General features: G+C 38.0%; 1 protein-coding gene across 1 annotated transcript in view; it reads left to right on the top strand.

Moving 5' to 3' along the window:
• The window catches only part of KCNQ1 (potassium voltage-gated channel subfamily Q member 1), a gene marked incomplete at its 3' end in the record, with an annotated part of 409,143 nt that overhangs the window by 272,867 nt on the left and 111,036 nt on the right, over window positions 1-25,240 (top strand). Inside the window, exons 15-17 of the mRNA XM_083348468.1 lie at window positions 4,278-4,372; window positions 6,328-6,374; window positions 8,179-8,240. Of these exons, the coding sequence (XP_083204594.1) occupies window positions 4,278-4,372; window positions 6,328-6,374; window positions 8,179-8,240 (204 nt within the window). The remainder of the gene's footprint in view (window positions 1-4,277; window positions 4,373-6,327; window positions 6,375-8,178; window positions 8,241-25,240) is intronic.

The raw sequence follows: 25,240 nt of genomic DNA, 5'->3' as shown, positions 1-25,240 counted from the left end.
CTCTATATAAATGCATTAAGGAGATCATGGACATCATTCATCCTTTTCCTGGTCATTGTTTCAAACTGAACTATTCCCTAAGCATTCCATTTGTTGTCATGTATGTTTTACTTCTCTCATATAGCATTGTTATCTCATTCACAAACATACTTCAAGCTTGTGTTCATACAAAATATTTCATATTTCAAATCCCTTATCATATGCTTTCTATAAATCAACAAGCATACATCAAACTTCGTCACATTCACATAAGAAGGCAAAGGCCTTGCTAAAGTTCAAATATCTGCGTGGCACACTTCCTGCTTTGAATAAAGCTGTGCTATATTTGCCAAAAAGTTTTTTCACAGTCATATCTTACATGCTTTTGATCAGAATTCAGCCATGCGCTTGATAAATTATTCCTTCTGTAGTTTTGCGTTCATTCTTGTTAACATTCTGTTTTTGTAATGGGGTAATAATGGCATTCTTCCAATCATCAGCCATGCATACATTCTTTGCAAAGACAATTAAATAAGTCATACAGCCATTTCATAAGCAAAACACATTGATATTTTAACACTGATATGTTCCCTTTCATTTATTAAAACAGATTTGCCAAATATTTGAGAAAGAGGAACATCAAGAATCAAACATCAAAAATCTGTGGGAATGTTCTGGAATTTCCATTTTATAGAGCAGCTTCTCTAATTCCATTTATATCCTGCCCTTCTCCGAAGACTCAGGGCGACTTACAAGCTTATAGAGAGCGACATTTCAGATATATTAGACAGTAATTTCAGAACATCCTGTTTTCATTTAATATTTCTTGAGGGTAACAGGTTAGGGAAAATGCTTGTAGTATATTTACAGTCTAATATTTTTATAGTATGGTTAGTCACTTCTTTAATAAATATTTATTTAAGAATATAAGAAGAAACCTATCCCATCAAATCAAAGGTCCATCGAAAGCAGCATCCTGCTTCCTGCAGTAATAAACCGGATATCTCTGGGATATCTACAAGCAGGACACGACCACTAGAGCAGTTACTAAAATAAATAATAAAAGCTACTGTACAAGTTTAGGGGCCCAGTAATAACAATGTCTGTTGTGGCTTTCAGTGATGTCACCAGATGCTCTTGATGTATTTATATACCTTTATATTTCAAAGTGGCAACACAAACTGGGCAGTGCTTTACTCATAATTCAGTTACCTTCCTATCAATCAAGAACTACATATGCAATTTTCTGTAATCACTTAAGAGGGCTTTCTGGCAAACAAAATAGTTCAAAGTTCTTTGTACTTCAAAGAATGTTACACACGCTTGGACTTGACCATTGTTTGGTTATACTACTCAGAACTTCCTGCAGCTGGTACTTCCCTTTCTGCTTTTCCATTTTGACTCTGAGGGAAACTTGGTAGAAGAATAGCATGCCTCAGCATGAAAGGATAGAGAACAACAGAATGTGCCGTTTTCTAGCATGCCTTCCACAAGAGTTTTCCTTATGTTATACAGAAAAATTTACCTTATTGAACTTCATCATTGCCCTGTTTTGTTAGTCTAAGTATAAGCCCAACTAAGTAAAATACTTAAGTAAACACTGATTATACACTGAGGTGCATGGAACCCTGTTATCTTCCCATTGAAGTGATACCTATTTATCTACTCACATTTGCATGCTTTCAAACTGCTAGGTGCAGGAGCTGGGGTAAGTAACGGGAGCTCACCCCATCATGTGGTGCTCAGGTCTTGGACCCAGGCTGCCAGCTCACAAGCTCCACATTTTTTAACCACTAAGCCATCGCACCCCCACTTAGAACTACAAGATTGTTTTGACTCTGTAAAGTTGGCCACATTGATTAAATTTCATGTGAAGTACTGTTGATTGGATAATGAGAGAATTCATTAGCTTTATTCCCGAAACAAGCAGAGGTTTGGCCAGATAATGCTTCCAATCTCCAGCTGCACTTTGTTTGTTAGTATACAGATTGCCTTTTTAAAGTAACTAGAACTTAACTCCTGATGATCTTAATTAAAATGGTTGTATGATAATTGTATAATTATATTTATCTTTCAAACTTGTTACTGAGAGCAGAAGAAACAGGGAAATCAGATCTGAGCAGAGATCTAAAAGAAATTAGTCACAGTTTGTTTTGATGTTTTATTTCAAAGTAGTAAAGATCCTCCACCTAGGAATTCCACTAGCATTGGTTCCCCAAAAATCATCTGCCATTCTTTTATACAAAAACACGCACATTATAAAAATGAATACCAAATCCTTACAACAGAGAACTTAAAAAGGAAAATAAAACTTGCTGATAATATTCATAATAAAATATGAATATCTGTGGTTCAGGCATAAATTGGATATTGATTGATCTGCAGGTTGGTCTGCTCAGATTATTCATTTTCTAGTAGTTTGTTGCTTGGGTGTCTATATCCACATGCCATTGTTGGAGGAGAAAAGCAGGACCCTATTTTACTTAATAGAGATCACTCTTTGGGGTCCAGTCTAATTTATTATAGCTTTAGCTATTAAATACTATTGTGCAATCTGTTATTCACTTTGGAGCAGAGTGACTTCTATTTTCCCAGATGCACGCATTCTGCTGCCTTCTAGCATAAGAAAATGTGAGGCCACTTTAATATTCAGTAATTTTAAAAGAGGTTTTATATAGATTAGTATAATTTCCTAAAGTCCCTAATTTTTGTCTGTTATATGAAGCACTTCATTTTAAAAGTAGATGAAGAAATTTTCCTTAACATTTATAAAATTATGGAAGAGTTTAAACTGAACAGCAATACTGTATATCATATGCAGTGGTAGATTTATCCCAAATACTTGAATACTACCCAGATGTATTTATATGGATTGTTCAAATTATAAAAATCTCTGCTTTACCATGCTATAATGGATGTGCAGGTTAATGGAACAATAGACTACATGAAAATAAGTCAATAGAGCTTTGCCCCTCACACACACACACACACACACACACACACCCACCCACCCACCCACACACACACACACACACACACACAGAGAGAGAGAGAGAGAGAGAGAGAGAGAGAGAGAGAGAGAGAGAGAGAGAGAGAGACTTGCAACAGGCTGTTATCAATATGGTGCCTTTTATGGGGTGAGATGATAAGTGGAGAATATGTAAAATATCAGAGATAATGAGACCACTAAGTAAAATATCATCACTCTCACAACTTTATAACCAATAAGAAAAAAGATGGGTTTTTTTAAACCAACTTCACTGACTTCCAGTTTGTTTCTAGGACTAATTTTTTACCTTCAATGCTCTAAATACATTACGACAAAATATTTAACAATCTAGTTCCTTAATTCATGAAAAGGGCTTTCTGCATGTACAGCCATCATCTAGGTATATCACTTAAACACAGGAATAAACATTTTAACAGAGAACCTGAATTACACCCATTAGGCCTTATCTGTACTATGTACTATGCAGCTGCCAAAAAACCAACACAGTGCTAGGCTGCATTAACAGAGGGATAGAATCAAGATCATGTGTAGTATTAATACCACTTTACAATGCCTTGGTAAGGCCACACTTGGAATACTGTATCCAGTTCTGGTCACCACGATGTAAAAAAGATGTCGAGACTCTAGAAAGAGTACAGAGAAGAGCAACAAAGATGATTGGGGGACTGGAGGCTAAAACATATAGGGAACGGTTGCTGGAATTGGGTATGTGTAGTTTAATGAAGAGAAGGGTGAGGGGTGACATGATAGCAGTGTTCCAATATCTCAGGGGCTGCCACAAAGAAGAGGGAGTCAAGCTATTCTCCAAAGCACCTGAAAGCAGGACAAGAAGCAACGGATGGAAACTAGTCAAGGAGAGAAGCAACCTAGAACTAAGGAGAAACTTCCTGACAGTTAGAACAATTAACCAGTGGAACAACCTGCCTCCAGAGGTGGTGAATGCTCCAACACTGGAGGTTTTTAAGAAGAGAATGGACAGCCATTTGCCTGAAATGGTATAGGGTTTCCTGCCTGAGCAGGGGGTTGGACTAGATGACCTCCAAGGTCCCTTCCAACTTTATATTATTATTATTATTATTATTATTATTATTATTATTATTATTATTATTATTATTATTATTATTATTATTATTATTATTATTTTATTGAATTTATATATATGAAAAAGCTGTGGAAATGAAAAGACTAGCTTTCTATTTTTCCTCATTTCAACTAATAGCCACATAGGTGTGGCATGCTATAATGGGATTTGAGATACTATTATGGTTATTATTTTCTATTTTCACAGCAAGCTAGGAAGCCTTATGATGTACGTGATGTGATAGAACAATATTCTCAGGGTCATCTCAACTTGATGGTCCGAATAAAAGAACTTCAAAGAAGGTATGGTCAAGAATTCATCTTCTAAACTTAATGATTTTTTTTTTTCAAAAAAAATGTATATTCTGAACAAGCCCAGTATCTTATTGCCCCACATTAAATGCTATCAATTTTTAATTGTGGAAACAATTTTTGCCACTGTGTCTTACAAATATGCAGTATTATAGAGCCCCATGACCCTGCACATAGTCCAAAAATATTTCCTTACCTGCATGGAACTTCAAGTGTTAATGTATCTGATCTGATCACCCCCTGAGGAAAAGGAATTAAGAATGCAGTGGGCAATAGAAACCAGGTTAGAAAATGTGGCATGACAGTATTTTCATATTGAGAAGGTTAACAGATTGCTTGAAGCCCTGGTGTGTTATAAGTAGGCTTTACTGAATAAGTTACTGTTGGCTGGATTCTTAAAATATGCTAAGCCATAAATTATGTTTACAACCATAATGGCTAGGTTGACAGGACAAGCTGGTAGGAATAGCCAATACTCCAGAAGATAGGCTTAAGATACAGGAGGATCTGGACAGACTCGAACACAGGGCACTATCTAACAAAATGAAATTCAGTGGTGAAAAAAGTAAGGTTCTACATTTAGGCAGGAAAAATCAAGTGCACAGGTATAGTATAGGTGGTACCTTGCTTGATAGTAGTAACTGTGAGAGAGATCTCGGAGTCCTAGTGGACAATCACTTAAATATGAGCCAGCAGTGTGCTGCAGCTGCCAAAAAAGCCAACACAGTGCTAGGCTGCATTAACAGAGGAATAGAATCAAAATCACGTGAAGTACTAATACCACTTTACAATGCCTTGGTAAGGCCACACCTGGAATACTGCATCCAGTTTTGGTCACCACAATGTAAAAAAGATGTCGAGACTCTAGAAAGAGTACAGAGAAGAGCAACAAAGATGATTGGGGGACTGGAGGCTAAAACATATAGGGAACGGTTGCTGGAATTGGGTATGTGTAGTTTAATGAAGAGAAGGGTGAGGGGTGACATGATAGCAGTGTTCCAATATCTCAGGGGCTGCCACAAAGAAGACGGAGCCAAGCTATTCTCCAAGGCACATGAAAGCAGGACAAGAAGCAATGGATGGAAACTAGTCACGGAGAGAAGCAACCTAGAACTAAGGAGAAACTTCTTGACAGATAGAACAATTAACCAGTGGAACAACCTGCCTCCAGAAGTGGTGAATGCTCCAACACTGGAAGTTTTTAAGAAGAGACTGGACAGCCATTTGTCTGAAATGGTATAGGGTTTCCTGCCTTAGCAGGGGGTTGGACTAGATGACCTCCAAGGTCCCTTCCAAATTATTATTATTATTATTATTATTATTATTATTATTATTATTATTATTATTATTATTATTATTATTATTATTATAATTCTGGGAGTGAAAATCCAAAATTCCTAAAGTTGCCAAGTTTGGAGACACCCTGACTTAGAATGATGCATGAACCTGAACTATCCCACTTTTCTCCTGCCTTCCCTTTTATTTCTTCAGCTTGATTGTAAGATCTTCACAAATAAGAAACTTCATCCTTCATCTCCCATGTATTTAATAATCTCATTTATTTTATCAACTAGTGTCTTTAAAGCATAGTTTAAAAAAATTCCACAGGGCAAAATTACATAAAAAGAACATTATTTAATAATTGTTTTATTGAGCCCAACATCTCTATATTTCTGTGGAAATGTTAACATCAGGAAGTGTTAATAGACAACACTAAATCTTTAGTGAATGAGTAACTTCTTCATGGAGCCATTTTAATTCACATACCATATCTCTAAATATCACAATAAAAAGTTCATTTTGCAAATAAACCAATAACTATGTAAGACATTCTTTCATTATTGGTTGGAACACACAGAACAATCACACTTGTTTTCAGCTGTCCATGTTTCACCTGGGGGAAAACTTTTGGCTTCTTATTTTATTCCTTTTTTCTTTCTCTCTAGATTGGACCAATCTATAGGGAAGCCATCACTATTTATTTCTGTCTCAGGTAAGTTACCATCCTAGGAAAACACAGAATATATCTTAAATACATTACTTTTCCTAAAATAAAAAACCTCATAGAAATAGCAATTTATTCAACCAATGGACAAACCCATGACAAAAAAAAATCAGAACAGAATCAAAAGCACTGAATGAATTAAAGTTAAAACAAATTAATTAAAGTAGCTAATGCAATTATTCTCATGCTTTTAAAAATGTTTGGCTTCTGCCACATTAAAAGTTACAATTAATATTGTAAAAGTTATAGTTCAGTAGCACTATTTTGGGAAGTCTGAAGAATGCATCCAAGATTTTTGGTGCTACCTGGATCCCTATTGGATATAGCAATTGAATTAGTTGTGCTCATCATTATAGTTTTCATAATTTATAGTGAAACCATAGTATTACTATATTTCTTTTGTGGGAAATAAGATAAACTTTATTGTCATTTTTTTACTGTGGGCACAACAGCACACATCAAAAATGAAATTTAGTTGCCCGCTCTCAAAGTGAACACATACATGACACACACCTAACATACTATATACAACATATGTATAGACCCACACCCCTATATATACATAAAACAAATAAATATTAAACTCTGTCGATCTTGAAAATATAACGGAAGGAGGGAGGTTGAGAGTTCACAAGGTTAATGCTGTATGGAATGAAACTATGGCTGAATCTGGATGTTCTGCTACAGATACCACAAAGCCTCCTCCCAGAAGGTAACAGGTCATGAAGTGGATGTGTAGCATCCCAGACAATCTTGCGGACCCTGCTTAAGCAATGCTTCTGTGCTATGTCCTGGATGGGAGGGAGGGAACTGCCAATGATCTTTTCGGCCATCCTCACCACTCTCTGCACTGCCTTCCTGTCTGAAGCAGTGATGCTCCCAAACCAGACTGTGATGCTGTATGACAGGGTGCTCTCAATCGTCCCTCTGTAGAAAGTGGTAAGGATAGGAGAAGGAAGATGTGCTTTTCTCATGCGGTGCAGAAAATGCAGGCGCTGCTGTGCCCGCTTCACCAGTATCTTGCTGTTGGGCGACCAAGCCAGCCTACTCTTTAGCTGCACACCCAGGAATTTGATGCTGGTAACCATCTCTACAGGTGAATCATTAATGCACAGAGAAGTGTGCCTGTGCCTGCCTTTTCTGAAATTGACAATGATTTCTTTGGTTTTTCCATGAATACATATTAACATTTCATGGATGATCATCATCATAAGCACACCAGCATTCTTCTTACTTTTATTGTTCTGCATTTTGTTTCAGTATTTTTGAATCAATCTTGAGAGATAGAAGTGGTTTGCCATTGCTACATTCTGCGATATTTTTCAACTTCCCAATCTAGGTCTGAGATAATGTGAGTAGCTCATAGTTACTCAATAGTAACTTATGTGCCTAAGAGAGGATTGGTCTTTCTTAGGCACATAAGGGCCTCTCTGCTCCTAGTCCAACACCTTAACCATTTACACCACATGGACTCTCACTCATGCTTTGTTGTACTTTTCAGCTAAATTAGTGTTAAGTTTAATTTAAATTTATCAAACTGAATGCGCTAATTCTTCTGATTTAAAGCATCACATGAACTCAAGGTGCAGTCTGAATTTGAGTCCATTCAAACCAAGGCTTAAATTGATGCTAATAAATGAATAAAAAAACTACTGTTAATGTAATAAAATTACCCATCTGTCAGCAGTATTCAATTAAATAGCTCTGCTAGACTAGTTAAATGCAATTGCATGGCTTCATTCTATACTATTGTAACACTTGATATTCATCTAGAAGTGTCCTTTCTATGCAGAAAAAAATAAAGATCGAGGGAATAATACAGTTGGTGCCCGGCTGAACAGAGTCGAAGACAAGGTAGGCCTTAATTAAACTTTGAATAATAGTTGTATTTTATTGCATTGACAAAAGCACACCAGCGCATTCTTTTCCTTCCTGATTATTAAAAAAATGCAACCTAATTGTGAGGACATGAACATAGTCAACCAATTTAACAAAGGCAAATTTATAGAAAATAAAAATATAATCCCATATGAAGATTTCATTTCTAATGACTTGTTTGAAAATGGAAATGGAGTATATGATCTATAACATTTTACAGTATCTGTAAATGGAGATATATTGTTGAGTATGCTTAAATTGCTTGTGATATTCCCTCAGATTTAAAACATGTAATCTAGTTTGAGGTTTATTAACTTAATCATTTAAATCAATTGAAATATTTGTTTTTGTGCTATGCCCTATCTTTCTCATTATAAAAGGGCAACTTAATATGAATATGCAGTATGTTATAGTTACATTGAGCAATTAAAATGCAGTCTAATGTCTGAAGTTATCCATATGTCCTGGCTTGTTTCAGCTTATTTATGCAATTTCTTCTGATTACAATGAGAAAAAAGTTACATCACTGTAGAGCTGAGAAACAATTGAAAGAAAATCCTTCCCAAAAGACATGGAATTAAATATAAACAAGACAGAGAAGGAAAGAGAAAGGGGTGGGAATTGCTAATAATTTAACCAAAACAATGAATATTTTCCCATAATGAACCAACATAGTCACACAAGTGAAAGGAACCTGAAAGGATATAATAATTCTATAAGGGCAGGTCCAGCTTTCTCATTTGTTATCATCACTGCTGAAACTCTATTTTCTTCGCTTCCCTTTCCTTCTCTCTACATTGATGGACGGAGGAATAATTGCCAATTGGGGTCTTATTATAGCTATTCAACAATGGCAAGGGAGAGAGAAATGAGAGGAGGAAGCTTCAAGGCTTCTTTTCTGGGAAATCTTTCTGGGTGAAGTAAATCTGTTTTCTTGAAATGGATTGGATAAAGGTATCCCATATGCAGGCATTCTTAGGGATGTTGGAATCTGCCCCATGAGTTGAACTAAACAAGGAAGTTGTTCACTGATTGCCAGCTGGAAACCATTTTCAATGTATAGTTAGTGCCATGTCAATTGATATGGTACTCATAAATGGAATATCACTTAAATATACTTTGAAATGTCTGAGAACTTTTTAAAAACTGTAACATTTCAATTCATTGACACCTGTGCTGTTGTTGGCCACATTCCACCACGTATCATTCACTCTGTCCCTTTTTTTAGAGCTGTACACATGTTTATTATATGTATTTTAAGAATCATCCAAGGGAAAAAACCACGAGTTAAACTTAAGATTATGCAGGATACTCGTGAGAGAGGTGGCCTTAAATTGCCTAATTTTAAATTATATTATGAAGCTGCTGCATTAGTAGGAATAAGTGACTGGATTAATTTGACGCAAGGGAGGTTATTAAATCTTGAGGGCCATGATTTGTTGTTTGGCTGGCATGCATATTTGTTGTATGATAAGAAGGTAGACAACGTGTTTAGGGTGCATATTTTAAGGCAGGCATTGCTGAGAGTTTGGAAGAAGTATAGACATAAGTTAAGTTGCAAGATACCATTGTGGGCAATTCCAAAACACGCAATAGAAAATATACATGCTGGCTTCAAACATGATGTGACTACGTACAAGGAGATCCTTAGTTTGGAAAGAAATGTTTGGTGTTTGAAATCATATAGCCTCTTGCGAGAAGAGAAGGTTGTTCAAAATTGGTTTCAATATACTCAGTTACGGGCCAGGTGGAAAGAAGATCAGAAAAATGGATTTACAATGACTGATGAAAATTTGATAAAGCAAATTAGAAATCAGGGACCAGCACATATCAAACGGATATATCTTGCATTGATAGAGATTGACTCAGAAACAGAGCTTGTTAAGGATTGTATGATAAAATGGGCCCAAAATATCCAGGAAGTTATTACAATGGACACGTGGGAAAAGATTTGGGTGAGGAACGTAAAATTTACTCAAGCTCAAAATCTAAGAGAGAACTTCTACAAAATGTTTTATAGATGGCATTTAGATCCTAAAAAGCTTGCAAGTATGTATCCGAATTATCAGCCTAAATGTTGGAGGTGCGGTGACGAAGACGCAACATATTTTCACATATGGTGGACTTGTAAAAAGGTTAAGGCTTTTTGGATAAAAGTCTGGTGGAACATGCAGAAGATTTTTAAACAAAGGATAAAGTTTTGTCCGCAACTTTTTTTGTTGGGAATAATTACAGATGCTACAGTTGTGGACACTAAGTTGATGTTGAATTTAATTACGGCAGCAAGACTCTTAATAGGTCAGTATTGGAAGAAGGAGGAACTGCCGACTATAGAAGAATGGACTTTAAAGGTTTCTGACCTGGCAGAGATGGCAAAGATATCGGCCTATTTGAAAGATCATTCGCAAGAACGCTATATTATGGAATGGACAAAATGGATTGAGTTTATCCAGAACAAGTATAGGGTTAAGAAGTTTTATGTAGCATTTGAGTAAGTCTTCTTTCGTTTTTTTTTCTTTTCTTATCTTAGTTTCTTTTTATACATATTCAATATTATTAAGGCTTGTTTTATCCTATATAAGCTAGAGAGTGATGGATTTTAGAGTTTATAGTTGTTAGTATATGATTGTTTATGATTGCTTTTTTATATATATACCTTGTATTTAGCTCTGGGAAGTCGGGGGGGAGGGGGGGAGGGGGGGAGGTAGGGGGGGGAGGAGGGAGGGGGAAGGGGGGATTCTTAAAGGAAAATTGTATTTTAAAACTTTTCAATAAAAAAAAAAGAATCATCCAAGCAAGAATCCTGCTTTTTGCATCCTCGTCTTTTATAAGACCAATACCTAGACATCTTTATACATTTTATATTATCATCTCTTCTATAGGTAATATGTGATCAAGGGCAAATTTTTAATTTAATTTTAATTTAATTTAATTTAATTTAATTTAGTTGATGTACTAACTGATTATTAGAGTAAGGTTGCTTTTGGATGTGATTACATTTTGCTGCTACATTTGAATGTGACTGCATGCATGTGGACTTTTGAGTCAAGTCCTGACCCTTGGCAACTACATGAAAACTCAGTGTAGGTTTGGGACAATAATTCAGAAGTGGCTTGCCACTGTCTTCTTCCTATGACTGAGAGGAATGATAGATCTTACCCACTTGGTTTCATGAATAAGACAGGACTAAAAATGCCAATCTCCTGACTTTTATCATGGTATCTTTAACCACTACATCAAATTGGCTTGCTCTTTTGCATTTTTTACCATACTGTAAACGCTTACCCACTAGCTAAAATAATTTTCAGGAAGAATACAGTGCAAGGCTATTAGAATCCAACTAAAGTGGTAAATACTTTCAACTGTCTTTATATGCAAACCATACAAAACTCAAGATGTATTTAGAATAAATCTACAAATTCTGTGATACCAATCATCAAAATGAAAGTGGAAAATATTAAAAAGGTAGTAGCACATGAAATAAACACCAGTATTGCTATCATTTATGAGCTGGTATTCTGCAAACTGGGTGTTAGTGTTGTAAGTAATGTAGAAGGCGATAAGGTCTGGAAAACTGAGCTGTTATTTAGTATTCTTTTAAATGATGCAAGTCCTGTTTTGTCTAGCATTAGAGAGATAATCTGATAAGGACAGCAAACATTAAAAGTAAAATCACATTCATTTTGTAAGAAATTTGCTTAAATGTCTGAGATGGAGCAAAATATCATGAAATTCCGGGGGGAAAAAATTAGTACCTGAGGTATATAGACCTTAAACTGGTGCGTCAGTTGCAACCCTATCTGGACCGAGATGCCCTACGCAGAGTCACCCATGCACTTGTGACCTCCCGGTTAGACTACTGCAACGCTCTCTATGTGGAGCTGCCCTCGAGGACCACTCGGAGGCTTCAGCTGGTGCAGAATGCTGCTGCACGAGTTGTGATGGGGGTTTCCCGATACTCCCATGTAACACCCCTACTCCGCAAGCAGCATTGGCTTCCGGTTGCCCTCCAGGTGAGATTCAAGGTGCTGGTGATGACCTATAAAGCCCTAAATGGCTTGGGTCCAGGATATTTAAGGGAACACCTGCTGCCGGCATCAAGTTCCCTTTGTCCCGTGCGCTCCCACATGGAGGGCCTTCTCAGGGTGCTGCCGGTAAAAGACTGCTGGTGGATAACACCCAGGGGGAGGGCCTTCTCAGTGGGTGCGCCTGCCCTTTGGAACCAGCTGCTCGTAGAGCTTAGGACTGCCCCCGAGCTTTGGTCATTCCGCCGGGACCTGAAGACCTGCCTCTTTGAGCTTTCCGGCCCAGGCTGAGAGTTTTTAAATGGGGTTTTATATTTTTTCAGGGATTAAATTTAATTATTTTAACTGTTTTTAACTTTTGTATTGTATTAACGTTTTTAAATACTTTGTAAACCGCCCTGAGTCCTACGGGAAAAGGGCGGTATATAAATTCAATAAACTTAAACTTAAACTTAAAGATAGAAATGGATATCAACCTATAATTTTTCTTCAGTAGCTTCCAGATTTTTTTTCTGGCAATCCATTAAAGTTTAAACTATCTATAGTATTTATTTTAAAATAATAAATCTAATTAGAATTTTTTATTCTGTTTTATATACGAAAGATAAAGCTAAATGTCACATGTAGGTTTCAGTTTGCTTTAGTGTGTGCTGCTGATTAATTTGAATTCTTAACAAAGCCAAGGTCTAAAAGGAATTTTATTCTCAATTAATCCTAATCTATGGCATGCAAGGTCAGTTTGCTTCTGTTTTTATTCTTTTTCCATTAGCAAGCTTCTTTTTATTATTCATGCCAGCTTTTGCTTTAAAATTTGATTTACTCTGGTGGATCAATTGATACCTTTTTCTTCTTTTGTTAATTTCAGGTAGGCTTTTATTGAATTCATTTTTATTTTTTTATTTTTTATTTATTTCATATTCATTTTTATATTATTTTTATACAAATATTGTTAAAACATTGATGTAGAAAGACATTTTTAATGGCAGAAAGTAGGTCAGAAATAAGTGTGTGTTGTATACTGGTACTACACATTTATGAATCAATCTGATCTGTTAACTACTGTTCATACCTTGGTTCTATAGTGCAATGGGCTTTATATAGGGTTATTTTGAAGGATTATTCAGTAACTGCAAATGCTGCAAAAAATGGTTGCACAAACAGGACTGTGATTTTATGTCTCCAATATTAAAAGTAAATTTTATTGTAAACAACCCCAGGTCATGTAGGTGAGATGGGCAGTGTAGAAGTGTAATGGATAGGTGGATGGATGGATGGGGGAAGGAAGGAAGGAAGGAAGGAAGGAAGGAAGGAAGGAAGGAAGGAAGGAAGGAAGGAAGGAAGGAAGGAAGGAAGGAAGGAAGGAAGGAAGGTTAGCTGTATTCCAGGCTCAATTCATGATATTGCCGTTTACTTTTGAAATAGAAATGAGAGAGTAGCCATATCATTATATATCTGCATGATTATTATGTACTGTCAGACTGTTCCTCTTTTGGGAATACTCCACTTCAGAGGTCCCTTTTGGGGAAATATACATGTAAGGTCTTCCCTTGTCATCATTCTCTAAATTTGAAATGTTTTTCCCGTAGAATGACGTTTGGTTGCCAGTCGCTGATAATCAAATAGAAAGTTAAGATACTTCTCTTTAATTTTTTTAACTAATTAATTGAGTTATAGGCTAATGCAGAACATGACACTAGGACAAAGAGGAAAAGATTCATCACAGATCTTATGGTCTTCAAGAAAAGCTGGAAAGGCAGTGAGGTATTGTTGTTTGGTTAGCTAATTAGTGTGAAATATTGTCATATTTTTCAGCATATTTCTTATTTTATGCTTGGGGTGGGCATGTGCCTAAAGAGACTGCACCAGAGATCGTTGAAAGGTTGGGAAAAGAAAATCCTGCTTTAGTAGTTCAAATACTATGGCTCTGTTTAGGGAAGCAGGTTAGCAGTGGCGTGTAGCTTTTTTATTTAATATCTGGAGTTCTGCCAAGAAGTCTTAGGTTTCATATATAAAAAGCAGCCTGTATTCATTCAGGAAGTAACCAGGCTTGGTACAAGAAATCTGCAGGGAACAAGTTAACAAAGCTCTTTCAACAATTAAGCCAATTTTATTTTCCTCAGTTTTTTAAATCCCAATATTTAACCCAGCTCATTCCTGACCAAAAACAAAAGATTCAAGATACATTCTTGTAGGAACATTGGATGCAGAAAATACATTTTTATGTTATGCAATATATGAATATATTTTATGTTTTTATAAAATAATATAAAAAATAAGCTTATTTTATAATATAGCCTTCACTGAATTGTTTACTGTAAATGTTCTTTTGAATTTGTGAGGACAGCATGGAATAGAAAGTCCTTTCAGATAAGACTTTTATTTGTGCAGTTTTTAGATGGATTCTTACAAGTCATCTTTCATTTGGAACCATTTTACTTTCTCCTTGATTATGTCATCTTGATTTTCTTACCAAAAAAGGTGTGCTAAGGAGATAAAGATGACATAATTGTGTACTGCTTTTGATTAGTAATGGTTAGAGCTCTTCCTCTGGAAACAATCTGAGTTACTACCTGTTTTAAATATTTGAAAAGTGGTAATTCATTTGAGTAGCCAAGAAATTAAAAGACGCTTGCTCCTGGGGAGGAAAGCCATGGCAAATCTAGACAGCACACTAAAAAGCAGAGACATCACCCTGTCAACAAAAGTGTGTATAGTCAAGGCTATGGTCTTCCCAGTTGCAAAGTATGGCTGTGAAAGCTGGACCATAAGAAAGGCTAAGCGCCAAAGAATTGAGGCCTTTGAACTATGGTGCTGGAGAAGACTCCTGCGAGTCCCTTGGACTGCAAGGCGATCAAACCGGTCAGTCCTAGAGGAGATCAACCCTGACTGCTCTTTAGAAGGCCAGATCCTGAAGCTAAAACTCAAATACTTTGGCCACCTAATGAGAAGGAAGGACTCACTGAAGAAGAGCCTAATGCTGGGAAAGATTGAGGGCAATAGAAGAAGGGGACGACAGAGAATGAGGTGGCTGGATGGAGTCACTGAAGCAGTAGGCGTGAGCTTAGATGGACTCCAGAAGATGGTAGAGGACAGGAAGGCCTGGAGGAATGTTGTCCATAGGGCCGCGATGGGTCGGACAGGACTTCGCAACTAACAACAGCAATTCATTTGAATTCAATCAGTCAGCCAATCAGAATAGAGCTGGAAGGGACCTTGGAGGTCTTCTAGCCCAACCCCCTGCTTAAGCAGGAGATCCTATACCATTTCAGACAGGTAACTGTCCAATCTTTTCTTAAAAACCTCCAGTGATGAAGCATCTACAGCTTCTGAAAGCAAGCTGTTCCACTGGTTAATTGTCCTCACTGTTAGAAAGCTTCTCCTTGATTCCAGGTTGCTTGTCTCCTTGATTAGTTTCCATCCATTGTTTCTTGTCTTGCCTTCTGGTGCCTTTGTGGCAGCCCCTCAAATATTGGAAGACTGCTATCATGTCACCCCCTAGTCCTTCTTTTCTCTAGGCTGGCCATACACAATTCCTGCAACCGTTCTTCATATGTTTTTGTCTCCACACTCTTAATCATCTACAGCTGCTGCTCCAGTAATTCCCTAGGGGTCATGGAATATATCTTGGGCTTGGAGAGCTTGGCTCCAGGGACAATTTCAATGGCACAGCCTGTGGCCCAGTGAGGGGAACTTCATCTGAGCCCCTTTTGCTGAATACTTCAGCCAGGTCTTGGTACTCCCTGGGTTTGCCTTTCAACCCTTCACTCCTCACCACTGCTGTTGCTTCTCAATCCAGGTTTTCCCTTTCTCCCTGGGGTTTCTTAGGAGGGGTTTTCAGTTCTTTTGGGAACTTCAAGCTCCCTTCCCGCCAATCTATCCTCGGGTTCCACTTTTTCAGCCACATCAATCCTAGTACAAGGGACCATTCCATTCCAGGTGTCACTATGCATGTTAGAGTCTTGGAGTCGCTCCCTAAGGTTAAGCCGAGGGGTACAGTGGTGAGGCTGGCCAGGACTCCCCCTGTGACAGACCCATCGAGTTGACAAAATGCCATGGGTCTTTTAATCTCCTTAATTGGACCTCCAGTCTCCCTACTAAGGTTGGACTGATCAGACACCTGGTGCAGCCTGAATCTATTAGGGCGTTTAGGGCTGCCCTTTCTTCCTTGCCCAAGATGAACAGTCTTATGGCAATGTGATTGGCACGATTGGCCCACTTACCAAGGTGTCATCGTCGTAGTCGCTCTCATGCATCCCCAGCTCCACGACCTCCATGGTTTTCAGGGCTGAGTCCTTGGCTGGGGTATGGTCTCATCAGATAGGTCTCATCAGCTTCCCTCCAGACAGTTTATTTCCCTTCTTGGTTGGGGTTTTCATGCAGCACTCCAGAGTGCGATGGCTCTCTTTGCCACACTTGAAGCAGGCTGTTGAGCACAGTTGAGCTGCTGTGAGTTTGGTTGCCTCTCCTTTCTTTTTCGGGGGAGACCTCTTCCAAGTGTTCCCTGATTGGTATTTGTTGTGGTTCTGGCTGATCTCTGCTTCTTCAGCCAGGATGCACCAGTCGTGTAGGTGGACTGGGGCTCCATGGGTGTTGCTGCATTGTACAGGTTGTCATTGAGCCCGTCCTGGAAACAGCTCACCAGGATGTCCTCAGGCAAGTTGAGGCAGCATGCCAGGTTTTGGAACTCCTCCATGTATTTGGGTACAAGGCAGCGCCTTTGCCTGACTGTTTTTATGCTGTCTTGTGCCTTTTGATCGCCTAGATGATCTTTGAAATGCCGCCTCAGGGACAACATGAAGCAATTGAAGTTCTGGAGCTCTGAGGCATTGGAGTTGCGCAGGGTCACCATCCAATGGGCTGCAGTGCCTTCCTGGGCCAGGGTGACGACACTGACTCTAGCTTTTTCACTGGAGAGGGTCCTGCCATACACTTGCATGCAGGTGAGAATGTGAGCAAAGGGTCCCCATCGAACTTCACTCTGAGGGGGACTAGCTTCAGTTCAGGTTTGGATGGTGGGGCTCTTCCCCTGGCTGCTCAGGGAGCATTTACTCCTAAGGGCCCAGCCGTTTGAGTGGCAGCTGGGGTGGCTGCCATTGTCTCAGTAGAACTGACTACTCTGGCTGCAGTTTCAGTAGTCACCAACTCGCTCTTGCATCCTGTAGCTTCTTTGAGCTGTTCCTCACTTCTTTCCCTGTGCCTGAAATGCTTCCACCATAAAGTACATTGCCCGCTTCAGGATCTGGTCGGCAGGGTCCTGCTCCCCCTCGGTCTTCTCGTCGCCATAGAGTAGTTCCATCTCACATTTCCAGCCTGGTTTTTGACTGCCCCAGATGAAGGTTACACATTGGGCTCTTCCATCCCAATCCTCTCTCTTTCCCAAGCTGACTGACCACCTCAGTCTCATAGATTCCTCCATGGCAGCCTTCTCCCCCATCCATTTGGAGGGACTCTCTTCAGGATGAGTCAGCACTATGACTCATCCTACTTGCTACATGGAGTGACATGGTGTGCACGGTCCTCACAGTAGGGCGAACGCCTCTCCAGGTTGCCCACTTTGCAGACCTGGCTTAATGTAAGGTCCTGCCTCAGTTAGTACTCCCAAGAAAGCTGAACTCTTGAAACAGGCATTATTTCAAACAGGAACTTTTATTGAGGGTCAGTGAAAACAGAAAGGCAAAGCAAGATCTGAGGGATTCCTGCGTAAACCATTACATTAAAGTTTCCCTTCACTGTCCAACTGTCCAGCACTGTCTCCAGTCAATCCACAGGTCTGAAGTTGTCATGGGAACCGGAATGATAAGGGGTAATTCTCAGGCACTGCATCTTCCTTTCACAATGGCTCGGAGATAAGACAGATGACTCCTAGCACATTCCTCCCCCTCTTCACACCCAAAGCCATGCATCAATGGTAAAGAGAACAAAGTAAAGGAAATACATCCGTGAGCCCACCTCCCAATAGAATGAAACCTCCCCCCTCCCGTCAGAATGGGAGAGCCCCAAAAATATGATTTTGAAGAGGTTTCTTATTTCTACTTGTGCATAGAAAATGAGATTGTATGTTGTAATGGACTGTTGTAGATTGAAATCGACCTCTTTTATGTTTACTTTTTTTGTTTTCTGACACCTTTGTATCATATGTAATATCAAAAGGTTAGCCTCTAAGTGACTAATACTTTTGTACAGGTGCATATTATTGTTGAACAATAAAGCTACTTTTGTCAACATTGAGCAAAAGAAAGAACAGGACAGTGGGGGGCAGGGGAGAAGAATTCACTCTAATTTTAAGTTAGGTAAACGTTCTGAGGCAATGTCAAATAGTATCATATAATTCTGTTTCAGGTTACAATAGGCTATTGTTCACGATTAGCTTCAGATCTATTTCTAACAACTTGCTTGATTTATGATGACATTGTTGGCAGCTGGCTTCAGCAGCATTTTACAGTATGCACAGTCAGCACTTCTAATGTTTATATCAAAGTCATATAATCTGGTTCTTTATGTTTTTCCACTCAGTCAGTGTACTTGCTTTTTATATATAGCTATGTGCGAGTTAACTCCTTAGCTTGGTATCAGCTTCCCTAACCTGGCACCAGTCAAAAGAGACGAACTATAGTGCAGCACCCCTGAAGGATGCCAGGTGGGGGGACTTTCTGTTTTATGATACAGGGTGATGGGAGAAGTTTTTGATCAAGAGTTTCTTGCTAGGAAAAAGAAAAAGACATGCAGTGTAGCTTTCCCTCCATGCTCTTCAGATGGACTGCAATTGCCATAATTCCCAGCCAGCCAAGCCATGTCAGTTTTGGGGAAAGGTGATTGAGTGAAGTAAATAATGGAAGCATGCATCAAAAAGATAACTTTTTCTCTGCAGAAAGTTTGGTTTTGAGGCTGTTTCCAGACAGGGATTTCACAAGTAGGCAGATACTCTTTCGATTTTTATTTGTATTATGCATTTGTTATATATCTGTGCCCTCATCTCAACCCCTTCACCCGACTTATCCATTGGCTTCTTTTCTTCAGAAGTTCAGAATAAACACAATTTGTTACTCCTGCAGATAATGATTTGAATAAGAGTTGAGTAGTGACTATTAGGATTGTATAGTTTGTATAGTTACCTGCTATATCATTATTGTATGTTGTGTGTTGTATCTAGCATGTTATCATCCAGGTAAGATTTAATGAATAGCAGATAGCAAATCTTCTTAGAAGTTGTAATCCAGATTTGTAAATTCTCAACCAAATTTAGCACTAGGCCTTTAGAACAAGGGTTCCCAAAGCAATTTTGTTCTAGCTTTTTAGAATGACATGTATTGCATAATGAGAACAGTATTTGAGAGTAAAATATTTGTCTCCATATCCAGAAAATGACCAAATATATCCTGTGAGTTGAAGCAGTCTGAACTTCAGCCTCTCTTCCAGCAGAAATGCAATTGGTCCAAGGGCAGATTGCTTTGGACACTGAAGGGAACAGGATGATCCTCATTTGACTATATTCAAAGTACCTTTTTAATCTCCAACCTTCAGCTCCTAATACCTCTGTTAAGACAAGTATTGAGTAGACTGTTTTGATCAAGTTACTGTATCTCCCACTCTTTCTGTACTGCAAAAGGGAACAGTATAAAGACTATAGACCATTTTTAAAAAGAAAAGTATAGTAATTAATAATAAGCTAAGCACAATGATGTTCTCTGGGATTTAATTCAGAATTCACAAAATAATTTTGCAATAGGGAAAGTCTAAAAACTATTCAATAATAGTTCGCTCCCACAGAGTCGGCCTCCTCAGAGTTCTGTCAGTTAAGCAATGCCGGCTGGCGACTCCTAGGGGGAGAGCCTTCTCTGTGGGCGCACCGACCCTCTGGAATGAGTTGCCTCCGGAGCTGCGGATGGCCCCCAACCTTCAGTCCTTTCGCCGTGACCTTAAGACATGGATGTTTCAACAATCGGGCCTGGACTGACTATGGTTTTAAATTTGGTTTTATGGGGTTAAATTACTATGTATTGAACATATCTACTGTTTAATTCTTTTTTAAATTTTGTATTTTCATGTTCTTTATTAGTTTTTATTGTTGTGAGCCACCCTGAGTCCTTAGGGAGAAGGGCGGCATATAAATATAATAAATCAAATCAAATCAAATCACATTTCCAGGGATTATAATAAAACGAGCCACACAGTGGTAGCCATCTTACCTATGGCAGCAGGAGTGGGGAGCTTTTTTTAAAAAAAAAATAACTATCTTTATTTTGCCAATCTATACAGTATAGTAGTTGGATATTTTTCAATTTCTTAAATCTCTTCTTTGGGCAAAATAATTAAAAGTCAAGAAAAAAGCAAATGATGGCACATATGCAGTTGTGGGATTCAGCCAGTTCGCACCACTTCGGCAGAACCAGTAGCTAATTTTTTGTTGCCCAGGCCCACAAAGAGAACCAGTTGTTCACATATTTGAATCCCACCACTGCAGATATGTATCTATAAGTCATTCATGTACCTGTTGCATTCTTCAGTATAGTAAGAGAATTTACAACTTGGTGTTTCTTGGTTTTTTTAAATGGGTTTCTCCCCCCCCCATGTTTGTAATTAACAGGTTTGAGTAATTAAAATTCAGTTTCTCACTATGTATAGCATATACACCTTTTGCTTGATGCCAGTATAAGGTCTTGGCTAAGTAACTTGGGTAATCATCACTTAAATAAAACCAAACTAGGTAAATACACCCAAAAGGAAAAGAACCTCAATAATATAAAAATGTCCATATATTTCTGGGTTTCAAAGAGAGTTTAGAATATCATTTCCCCCACTGAAACTTTTACTTTGAGTGGAAGCAGTGGTTAAAAAGCAATTTAAGAGTGATAAAGTGTATTCCAAGTGACCAATCTTTTATTTTCAATTTAATTAAGGTGGACTTTTAGATACAGCTTTTATTTTTTTCAGAGGGACGCAGTGGCTCAGTGGGTTAGGATGCTGAGCTTGTGAATCAGAAGGTCGGCAGTTTGGCGGGTCGAATCCCAAGTGCCGTGTAACAGAGTGAGTGCCTGTTACTCGTCCCAGCTTCTGCCAATCTAGCAGTTCAAAAGCATGTAAAAATGCAAGTAGAAAAATAGGGACCACTACGGTGGGAAGGTAACAGCGTTCCATGCGCCTTTGGCGTCTAGTCATGCCAGCCACATGACCACAGAAATGTCCTTGGACAAGCGCTGGCTTTACCTTTACCTTTATTCTTTCAGACAGTTAAGTTGCCCGCTTGTTGTTTTTATAGGATAATGACAAGGAAAATAGAACTAAGTACTTTAAACATTTAAGTATTGTGCAGCAAAGGATTTTCAACAGCATATGGAAGAATTGTTCATTATTTCTATCTAATGAGATTACTGACGAAAAACAGTCAAAAGTTTAAAGTTCTCAGCAACTGCTACAGGGGCGTGTATTTTATTTTGTGATAAATCTATTACAGCTCAAGAAATGTGGGGGGAGGTGAAAGGGGGAGAAATCTTGCTCTTCTGCAAAGCATTTTAACTGAACACTAATCCTCAAACTCCTATAGTTATTGTGGTATGTTTTATATTAGATAAGATAATGCTAAAACAAGATGAATTTATATCATAAATGTGGTGGATCAGATAAAATTAACTGAAGTGCCTGAGACATTTGAAAATGCCTAAGGGCAGCTTTCTATGATCTGTGCATATTTTTGAGATTATTGATAAAAAATTTAAAAGATTCATAGCCAAGTTAAATTTAACTAGCTAAATAATTATCAGCAGATTGAAAAACCCTATGATATATATTTTTTTCTTTTTTCTTTTCTTTTCTTTTTCTTGTACAGAAAAGGGAAACTTGTCCAAAAAGGGAGACTTTTTAAGAGCAATTTTACTTCCAAAAAAGCAAGGATATAAAATAGTTTTTATCCAATTTTTTAAAATGTGCATAATTTGCATTGGAACATTTTTGAATTCCCTTAATACAAGTGAAAATGAGAAGTCATCTTTCTATGTTAGCACATTTTTGTAAGGTTAACATTTGTCTTAATAAAAACAAATAGTCTAAGCCTTATTTATTTAAGGCTTACTTACTACTATTATGAAATACCTAGGTAGATGAAATTGATTTCTTAAATAAAAAAATAAATATACTTCAGATCTATATGGAGGAAATAGGTAATTATTAACAGGAATTACTGTTCTCAGTAAAGTGGCAAAGAGGAGATTACAAACCTTAGTTATAGTACAGTAGCAGTAGAGGACAAATCTAGGGGAAAAATACATGGCCACATCTTAAACTAGTAAATAAGCTTATAGAAATATTTTGAAGGCAAACAGTTGGGGCAAATCCCTGTCTAAGGCAAGATTAAAGAATAGACTTGCTGATTAAAGTTTTATATGTACTTTTAGGAGAGTACATGACAATAGAATTATCTTCTATAATCATATATTACAGATTTAGGATGATTAGATTTGTAAATGAAGCTTCTATCCCACTTTGTACATGTTCATCAATTGTTTAAGGTAAAGATCAAACATTTCATTAGCCTTCATGGCTTGCAAAGTTTATCAAAAGAGGACGCCTAATGCTTGAAAAGACATTTAGAACCATCAACTTTTTAATCTAAAATTGTAGACCTTGAAAGATATCTGAAAGTGAAAGCCCAGCCACCTGGACTGAATTATTTCAAATTTACATGCCCATTATATTTTATTACTGGCTGAACAAGGAGTAAACATATATAAATCAATTCCAACTGGCTAAACTAATTAAACTATGTCACAGGGAGCAGCCGAAGTTCACAAGAGTCACTTACTGGCCCAAATTCGTCCTGGCCCAAACACAGCAATGGCCAGTTAAATCTTTATTATGAAAGCAAATTCTGCTTCCTAAGTTTCTGGGAGCTTTTCAGCCAACCAAAAAATTAAAAGAAGGGCTGGGCTCTAACAGATGCTTTGTCAGAAACAGTTTGTTCAGACAGGATAAAAACCATGGAGTACACAATATATTTTGATTGAAATTTTTTGTTTTTTTTATTTTTGCAGTAAGATCTGATGTCTTCCTCTTACAAAAAAAAAGAAAGAAAGAAAGAACGATTCCCTCAGGCATTTTGCTTTGCCAAGGGATTGTTCTATATAAATGAGAAAAGTGCCGTGCAGTCTTTTGTTTATTTTTTTCTGACAAAGCAGCAGTCTGAGGTTGCCTCTCTATTCTTTCATTGTAATTGTCATCAGTCCTCCTTTTTTATACCTTCTAAAACATCCCTATTCTATTAACACTGCATGTGATTTGGTTTCAAACAGATTGCTGCTACTAGATTTCCTTTAAAAGTATATTCAGAAAAATTGACTTTTTTAAAAAAAAAAAGTCAATTCTTCCAAGTTAATTGAAATTGGGTCAGCCTACCTTATACAATGCCCAGCAAGGGGGGATAGTACCAAGTTGATCTTGGCTTATCTTGAAAAGCTGAACAAGGGCACACCAGATTACTACTTGGATGGGAAACTATAAGGAAATACCAAGGTTATAGCCCAGACTGGACATTAGACAAATATTCCAAAAGAAGACAATGGCAAATCCTTCTATACTGTTGCCAAGAAAACTACATGGAGATATCCATATCCTTGAACTGATCAGAAAACCGACTCAGCTATAGGGTCAGCTGCATAGAGAATTCTTCACTTTTTACCATTATACTCTACTCCAGGGGTCATTAACTTTCTTCCACAAATGGTCAGAAACCATATCTGGGAGTGAGTGGTGGGCTACTTTTTCCCACTCTCTCAGGCAATGAACTGGTCCTTGGGAGGACTCATTGGGGCAAACCATAGATATGTAAATGGTCAGATAAGAGGCAGCTTAGCCCGCAGAAGCAATGGGTGCATGGCAAATGCCTCAGAATGGACCCTTCCTAGGTTTTTTTTGGACTGTAAAGGCAAATGGGGAGATGTAGTTTCAGATTTGCAAGATTCTGTTAATGTAGCCTTACAATAAAGTTAGAGCTAGTACTTCTGAGTGTTCTTCTTGTCTGCACAAACTTTGCAAAGCTGAGAGTTGGCAAAGTTGAGAAACACTGAATAATGCCTGTTTGTTACTGTTCTGTCCTGTTTGTCTGCATATTGTTTACACTTTTCTTGAGCTTTAAGGCAACCAAAGCAAGGAGTTCTATGGCTGGTAATTCCTTGTACCTGTCATAGGCCTCTTGGTCTGTGTCAGGCAGCACATTTCCTTAGTTAAGTGTTATTGACCATACATATCATTACTCAGAAATGGGTGCCTCTCTCTAATTGGCTAGATAACATCTTCAAAGAATGGATCTGAACTGGAACTAAAATGCCAAGGGAAAACAAGGAGATAACAGCAAGTCTTGCCGCACTATCTTGCTTTAGGTAAGTTTTAGAGCAAGCAGGTTATGAAAAACTGCAGGGTCCTTTCCTGTTTCATAAGTTCCAAATTAGCTCTTCAAAGAGGCAGCTATTACGAGATGGTTTTCAGCTCTCTTTCATGTGTTATAATGCTCATGAGTGGTGAATACATTAGAAATAGATTTTCTTACCTAATTAATCCTTCCTTGGTTAAAGTCACTGACGGTTAAAGAACTTCCGCTAGAATCATTTTTGAAGGCTATTGAAAAACAAGTCTAGCAGTTACTTACGGAGGACTGGTGCCAGCAAAACTATCCTCAAAACACAAGGGCTCTTAGTTTACGGGAGGGGGGAGCTTTTGATCCAACAGAAGTTTTCCCCTGACAGATTTGCCTCCTTCTCCCCATTTGGTCTCCTATTTCTAAAAAAAAACCAAACTGTACTAGCAGAACAATCAGAGGTAAAGGTAATCACTGAAAATGGCTTCAAAGCAAACTTTGCCAAAAATGTTCAAAAAGGATCTTACTCAGAGTGCTGTCTAAAAGTTTCAGACCAGTTTGTCCTTTCCTTCAAAGAGAGGTTTTCTTAAAGCTCAGCTGCCACTGGA

The sequence above is a fragment of the Vipera ursinii genome (genome assembly GCF_947247035.1).
Source record: "Vipera ursinii genome assembly, chromosome: 1".
NCBI classification, from domain to species: Eukaryota; Metazoa; Chordata; class Lepidosauria; order Squamata; family Viperidae; genus Vipera; species Vipera ursinii.
Note: the sequence above shows the minus strand (reverse complement) of the source record. Positions and strands in the feature narration are given on the sequence as shown.